At 35.4% G+C, this 7,079-nt stretch overlaps 2 protein-coding genes and 1 long non-coding RNA gene across 30 annotated transcripts in view; 1 reads left to right on the forward strand and 2 right to left on the reverse strand.

Annotated features, from left to right (window-relative positions):
* Window positions 1-1,556: 1,556 nt before the first annotated feature.
* Window positions 1,557-2,805, reverse strand: LOC111432997. The gene is made up of 3 exons (XR_002708721.1): window positions 2,708-2,805; window positions 2,515-2,602; window positions 1,557-2,446 (listed from the first exon to the last, which is right to left on the reverse strand). It is a non-coding gene; the product is annotated as an uncharacterized LOC111432997 (long non-coding RNA).
* The window catches only part of LOC111432992 (60S ribosomal protein L32-1-like), a 22,077-nt gene continuing 17,367 nt past the window's right edge, over window positions 2,370-7,079 (forward strand). For 9 of the 16 annotated variants that reach the window (XM_023069857.1, XM_023069855.1, XM_023069859.1 and 6 more), the window contains exons 1-3: window positions 2,370-2,567; window positions 2,728-3,267; window positions 3,600-3,642. In XM_023069857.1, coding sequence (XP_022925625.1) covers window positions 2,507-2,567; window positions 2,728-3,267; window positions 3,600-3,642 — 644 coding nt within the window. In that variant the 5' untranslated portion in view covers window positions 2,370-2,506. Of the gene's footprint in view, window positions 2,568-2,727; window positions 3,268-3,599; window positions 3,643-3,727; window positions 4,275-7,079 lie in introns of those variants that run through there. The other 7 variants (XM_023069852.1, XM_023069851.1, XM_023069864.1 and 4 more) reach the window with 5 other exon arrangements.
* The window catches only part of LOC111432990 (nuclear envelope morphology protein 1-like), a 10,556-nt gene continuing 7,378 nt past the window's right edge, over window positions 3,902-7,079 (reverse strand). For 3 of the 13 annotated variants that reach the window (XM_023069843.1, XM_023069840.1, XM_023069842.1), the window contains exon 8: window positions 4,527-5,227. In XM_023069843.1, coding sequence (XP_022925611.1) covers window positions 5,130-5,227 — 98 coding nt within the window. In that variant the 3' untranslated portion in view covers window positions 4,527-5,129. Of the gene's footprint in view, window positions 4,008-4,391; window positions 4,465-4,484; window positions 5,228-7,079 lie in introns of those variants that run through there. The other 10 variants (XR_002708719.1, XR_002708720.1, XM_023069849.1 and 7 more) reach the window with 10 other exon arrangements.

Raw genomic sequence — 7,079 nt, forward strand, 5'->3', positions numbered from 1 at the left:
AAAAAAAAAAAAAAAAAAAAAAAAGCTATTGAATGGTTTTTAAGAACAGAATATTCGCAATTTATTAACAAATATTTAACATTTTGTACTTTTTATTTTATTAAATTCTGTGAAAATATTAGATTCTCATAAAATACAAATTAGAATCTTATTCTACATATTAAAAAAATAGTTTGAATTCTTTTTTATTTCTTAAAGGTGGAATTAGAATCCATGAAAAGCTAAATACAATGCACAAGCAAATAACTAAAACAATTTATTTTATTTTATAAAAACAATCAAGGAATTAAAGTTTTAAGAAAACAATTAATTAATTATATAAAATCCGAATTTATTTGGTTGCAAATTTTAAAAAGTAAAAATAAAATAGCCAAATAGGTCCGTGTTTATCCAAAATGTATATTTATTTTTTCAAAATATTCGCGTGACGGCGGCCTTGTTGGCCCATTAATATTGGGCCCAACATTCAAACTATGGGCCTATCCTGTCTCATTGTCCACTGGCCCATCTTTTTTCCACGGTAGATCTGTGAAAACAATTATAAAACTATGACATATTTAAATTTTAATTATTCAAACATGTTAGTCAACGATATTAATTTTGTAATTTATTTAAATTAAAATTAATCTGTACATGAATAATCACTATATTACATAATTTAAATAAATAATCAGTAAACTACATAATTTAAAATTGTTTTTAGAGAATCTTGATATTAAAGAATTAAAAGAAATTAAAAGTATTTTAATGCTTAAGAGTGAAGAATAATTAGGGTTACTTTAAGAGGGTATAATGCATTGAGAAGACTCTTAGGCTAAAGAATAATTGTACTTGTTTCACATAATTTGCTGATAGAATATAGTATAAGTATTAAATATTAAATTAGCTTCATGTCTTTGTGTTGTTAAAATCCTATATTATTTTACGGTCTGTTTCTCAAGTATATAAACATAACGTTGTTAAAGTGGGCCATCATATTCCGACATGCTCATATGCTGTGTTGGAATATTAAATAATTATTTGAAAACTGAAATTAAAAAAAAATGATATATTATGAAATTCAAAGTCCCCATGAAGAGATAATCCATTGGGATTCGCAAAAGTCAAAATTGGAAAAACTAAATCAGTTATTCAATTTATTAAAATAGGAATCTGGAAAATAATCTAGGAATACCGAAAGTAACATTGTCCATTGACTCACGGTTTAATAGGTATTTGCTAGAGAGAAGTTTTCACACATTCATAAGCGATGTTGGAATGTTGGAATGTTCATTTTCTCTCGAGCTGAAATGGAATCTCACAATCCACTCTTCTCACTGTTACACCGCCCCGTGTCTGACTCTGATGTAATTTGCAACAGTTAAGACCTACTGCTAATGGATATTGTCGTCTTTGACCCGTTGCCTATCGCCTTAGCCTCACGATTTTTAAATGTTATTTGATAAGAAGACCTTTATAAGAAATAATAGGAAGGGGCAACCTACCAATTTGGTTGGGAGGAACCATCTTTGTTGGTTTATTCAATCACAGCTGGTTTGCAGTTTGTCATGTTAAGTAGTTGATACAATTTCATTAGCTTTTCTGAAACATATAGTCTTAACCTTTCAACGTTCGGTCATTCAATTTCACAAATGATTTTAAAACACCAATAATTCAATCTCTCATTCTACCATCGTTGAACTCAACAGCAATAACCAAAGCAGAGATATCATACCAAGAAAAAATCAACCAAAACTGCAAGGAAAGGCCCCAAATATGGGAAGTAGTTTGGGGGCTAAGAGCTGGGTGTGTGGTTTGCGGCAGTAGGATGATACGAACCACTCAGAAAGTGTGCGGAGAGATGTCAGTTATGTCGTGTTAGAATATTGGATGAGTAGTATCTGGCAGTTGAGTGGATAAGTGGGCTTGTTTCTAAAAGAAGGAATCAAATGCCACAACAGAAAATGGAGGCAGCGAGAGAAGGATTTGATTCTTGTTTTGGTACCTAAGCAGATTCTTCAGGGGACAATATTCTTGATCACAAACTACAAGATGCAACTTGTGCACACAAATCTATCGCCCATAGGCCATAACCCATAACCCATAACCCATAACCCAACCCCACCTTTAACTTTCTGATTCAGTAACATAAAGCTGAAGCTCTAAAGAGAAGAAGGGAAATGGCACCACACGAAACTGCAGAATCAGTATAGAGTTCACAGCAGGCCTTTCCTTCTCCATATACCTTTTTTCGTTTTCTAAACCTTCCCTTGCTTGCGCTTCCCAACTATTCAAATATACAATGCCTCCTCTCTCAAGTTTCCTCATATTCTCCTCCCCTTCTTTCTCACTCTTGATGATCCAAGAAAGCTTAGATTCTGTCGCCCCACCTTGCTGTATATATTGCTTGCCGCCAAAAAGGCTCATTCTTCTTTACAGAAACCCATTTCATATCAAATCTCTGGTCCTGTCATTGTTCAAAAACCTTTGAACATCCAAAACCAAGCATTGGAAGTGATTTGTAGAGATGGGTACCTGCGTTCGCCTCCATACTGCATTGCTTTCATTGTTGATCTTCCTCAGTTTAGGTAAATCAGCGTTCAATGCCCTTTTTTTTTTTTTCCTGCACAATGATATCAATGCCTTATCTTTCTGCATTTCTCATATTGGTTGTTCTAAGATAATCACAATGTGAAGAGGTTTCACTTTTTCACAAGAAGGAACTGACCTTGCTTTTTATGGCTTCAGGTTCAAGTATTGCACGGACTCCATATTTTGAAGCAAACCAAGAAGACTATGTACTGCAAAATCAAGAAGAACAAATACCCTACTTTTCAACTTCAATATCCAACACTCAACTGGACACAATCCCCATTGTGAATCCAACCACCCCAGTGGGCGGCACAACTCCAACCCAGACCCCGATTGTGGATCCAACATCACCGCCAGCACAAACAATCCCTACCGGACCGACCATAACGCCTACAACCCCAACCATAACGCCCACAACCCCAACCATAACGCCCACAACCCCAACAACCACAGGCGGTGGAAGTTGGTGCATAGCAAGTTCAAGTGCTTCCCCAACCGCTTTGCAGGTAGCTCTTGACTATGCTTGCGGATATGGGGGCGCGGATTGCTCGGCAATTCAAACGGGAGGTAGTTGCTTTGAGCCCAACACTATGCGAGACCATGCTTCTTATGCCTTCAACCAGTACTACCAGAAGAATCCAGCACCCACAAGCTGCGTGTTTGGAGGAACTGCGCAGCTCACCAGCACAGACCCAAGTAAGAAAGATCATCACTTCAAGTTTATTTTAATTCAGAACCATAACAGAAAATAGGCAATACTTCATCTCCAAACAATACAACTGTAGGTATTCGGTCATGATTGATGCTTCCTCCTTCATTTCATTTTGAACAGAAACCCAAAATTTGCTTCATACCTTCGGACTTCAAAAACTGAGCATATTCCTTTTCCAAATTGTTTCCTATCTGCTAAAGTTTTTACTACACAGAATAAAATTCAATCCTGGAATACGAACATCCCAGCTCCTGATAAAACTAGATAATCATTCCTCAGCTTGAAATGTGAACATATCTTTTCTTCATGATTGCAGGCAGTGGAAATTGTCGCTACGCAGCATCAAGATCAACGCCGAGGTAAATTGGAAAATAGTTCCTTCGTTAGAATCCGAATTCAAATAGCAGGAAAACAATCTCATCTAACTTGTTTATGCGAACGCAGCCCAACAACACCAATCAATCCACCAATGAATCCAACTCCGATGCCACCGTCAACCCCAACCATAACAACGCCAACACCACCCGACACAATGCCTACTGACACGACGCCAACCGATACCACACCGACCGACACCGGCGGTTTCGGAACAGAACCATCAGACACAGCAAGCTCCGCGATTCGAGTCACGAGCTTCTTCTCTTTCGTGTTCTTGGGATCACTTCTTATTACAAATTGCATGTAAGAGGAGGCAGAAAGCGACTCGGATCTGGTCTATTACAATCTGCAGGCCGAGAAGGCATTTAGATTTTCTTTTATACAAAGGAGACGCGGAGGTCGGGGGGAGGCATTAGTGTTCGGTTACTAAGAAAAGAGGGGAAAATGGCAGAAAATTATCACAGGGTTTCTGCCATAATAGTGATAGAATAAAATTGTAGCCTGTGTCTACGTTTAGGACTATATTCCCTTGGGAGCTAGCAATGTGTTCACTTTTAGTTCATGTTCATCCTTACTCATAAAAATAAAAAAAGAAAAAATTTCATTCATATCACCCTCAACCTATCAAATTATATAAATTTTTGTTCTGAACTTTCAATTTTATCAAATAACACGTCAATTTTAAAAGTATCTACAACAGGCGTTTACATAACCAAACAAACAATCATTTCAAATAAGTTCGATATATATTTGTAATCTCGTGTTCATTGGTGCAGCTTACAATGATTTAATTTTCAGTGTACCTACAGAAAATGCAATTCAGTTCGCCAATCAAGCTTAGCATTTGATAAAAGATATGTAGACAGGCTCACTCACGTGATCAGAGAAGGTTTGTGGCAAATTACATCTTTCATCAACACTGTTCTTCAGCAGCAGAAAACATGAGGAAGCATTATGTACAGAACAGGAAGTAGAAAAGCAATAAAATTACATAATCTGTCACATTCAAGAAGTAGTAGAGTTTGTAAGTCCTAAGAGGAACAGAATATTACAGAGCGAGCCGTTCTGCTAATTACTCATCATACAAGGATGTTGCTTGCGCGTGAGGCAACCAATCATGGCGAGATAGCAATCAGAACCTCACAGGAATATCTACTTACATACACCACAGGATGTTACACTGATCCCTAAGGAGCCTTGATAACAATTATTACAATGGATTGACCTATTTAGAATGACTTTTTAAGTGTTCTAAGAAGAGTTTTTACGTGAAAAATATATTCTTAAGCACTTAGAAAGTCATTTCAAATAGGCTCTTAGATCTTAGAAACATAATCTGAGAAAGAAAGAATTATTAGCTTACCTAACATTTTCCTTGTAGGAGAAATTTAGAACTGGCCCTCCAAAGGACCTGCAGGGAAACCATAAAACATCTTATAGCATAACAGACAGAAATCGTCATCTATCATTATGCTAAACTATGCAGCCCAAAGATACCGAGAAATAACCCTTCTACTAATAGAAGCATATATATCAAAAGCATTCCTTCAGCTGGACACCGTTTTCCTGAAATAGGAATAGAAAGTTATGAGCAGACACTTCTTCCTCATTGCGGCGTCATCATCAAGATTAGCTGTATCGAGCTGGAAATAACAGCAAATACACATTAACCCTGTAAATAAATTAGGTTCCTCTTGAATCTTGAATTTAGCTTACGTCACCTCAAATTGAAGCAATATTTACTTCCACACTTTTTTTTCTCCAAAGAAATTTTCACTAAACTAGAGCAGTATCACAAATGAAATATGAACAACAAAGATTCACATGTTAATAAATGTTAGTATCATGCATAAGATAATATACTAAGGAAAAATGGTACCATACTCTTCAATACCGGTGTTCTTTTCTTCCTTCTTCTCTTTCCTTTTTTTCTTGCTGGATCCCCCCCATCTATCTCTCTTTCTTTCTTTTTCTTTTCATTTTTCCGAATAGGAAGCCTTATTTGCTATTAGTAACCACTCACAAGCCCCATTTCCATCCATGAAGTGCAATACTGTAGAACTATTAAACTTGTAGAACACATAGAGTGATAGTCAACAAGGAGCAAAATGGTACGAAGCATAAGTAAGATGAAATGAACATGTTAAAGGAAATCATATTAATTTTGTCATGAGTTGCAGATATAAAATAAGTGATCATAGTCTCCAAAAATCTTAGAACAAGATGTTTAATGGTTTCCTAATTTACATGCATGAGTATAGTTGATAGTCAAGAAGTAAAAACACTAGGCTCAGAGCACTAATCAACGTACAATCAGTAGTGAAACAAAGAACTACATTAAACTTGAATACGTCCATGCTTAAACTCCAACATAAAAGAACAAACTAGATTAAAAAACGGCAAAGGTTTAGTTTGCTCCAGGTAACTAATTCTTGGCTAAAGGTATTAATCATTAAATATACTTCACAGCATGAAACCACCTAGTAACATTAATCTTAATCAAGTGAAAATTTACAGATGAGAACATATCAATAGCATGACTGTCAAATGTGTCAACGAAATCTACTCGAGAAATACACAACTTACACAAGGAATAGATACGTAACATGAACAAGGATAGCAGTATGTTCAGTGGTTTGCTTTATGATTGCTTTCTTGTCTTTGCTTGAGTAGCTACATTCTACAATCAGTCATAAACCTCCCAATCTCTCTAATACCACTAAACCCCTTGTCCTATAAAATTTTATTATGGAACTTCCACGTGGCTTTACAATATTTAACAATCTAAAGCTTACAAGATATTTAATATCTATGTCTGGATTCAAATTTAAACGCTTGACAATTTGATTGAATATAATGATCTAATCCTTAGGCTCAACCTAGCATACTCTGACGTTCTACATCAATTCAGCAAGTTCCAAGTTTCCACTATTTTGAAATATGCTAAATCATAACCTTGTACACCAACTTCAGAATTTGTTGTCTTTAATCTTTCAAACGGCCTTAAACTCTGATAGAAGCCTTATTGAAGAACTGACTCTACATCAAGTGTAAATGACGTAAATTTTTCAAAATTAATGACTGTGTTACCTTGTGTAGTATCAAATAGAAGAAAGAGAAGATCCAAGTCCGAGGTTCCAAATCTAACTATGAAATGGACAAAGATTTAAATATAATAATCAAAAGAAAGCATTCCAAAACACCAGATAGAATTAGATAACACAAAAATAAGTAGCAAGGGAGAAAGCAACAGCCTGCAAGAATTATATTTCACAACATTAAAATTCATATACATTCTTCTCATATATAACTACGCACAAGAACTGTACAATAAAATTGAAGAGACATTCCCTAAACCTAACTTCACCAAAAAAAAAAAAAAAAAAAAAAAAAAAAAAAAAAAAAAAAAAAAAAAAAA

This window comes from Cucurbita moschata, unplaced genomic scaffold, assembly GCF_002738365.1.
Source record: "Cucurbita moschata cultivar Rifu unplaced genomic scaffold, Cmos_1.0 Cmo_Scf00041, whole genome shotgun sequence".
Taxonomy (NCBI): domain Eukaryota; kingdom Viridiplantae; phylum Streptophyta; class Magnoliopsida; order Cucurbitales; family Cucurbitaceae; genus Cucurbita; species Cucurbita moschata.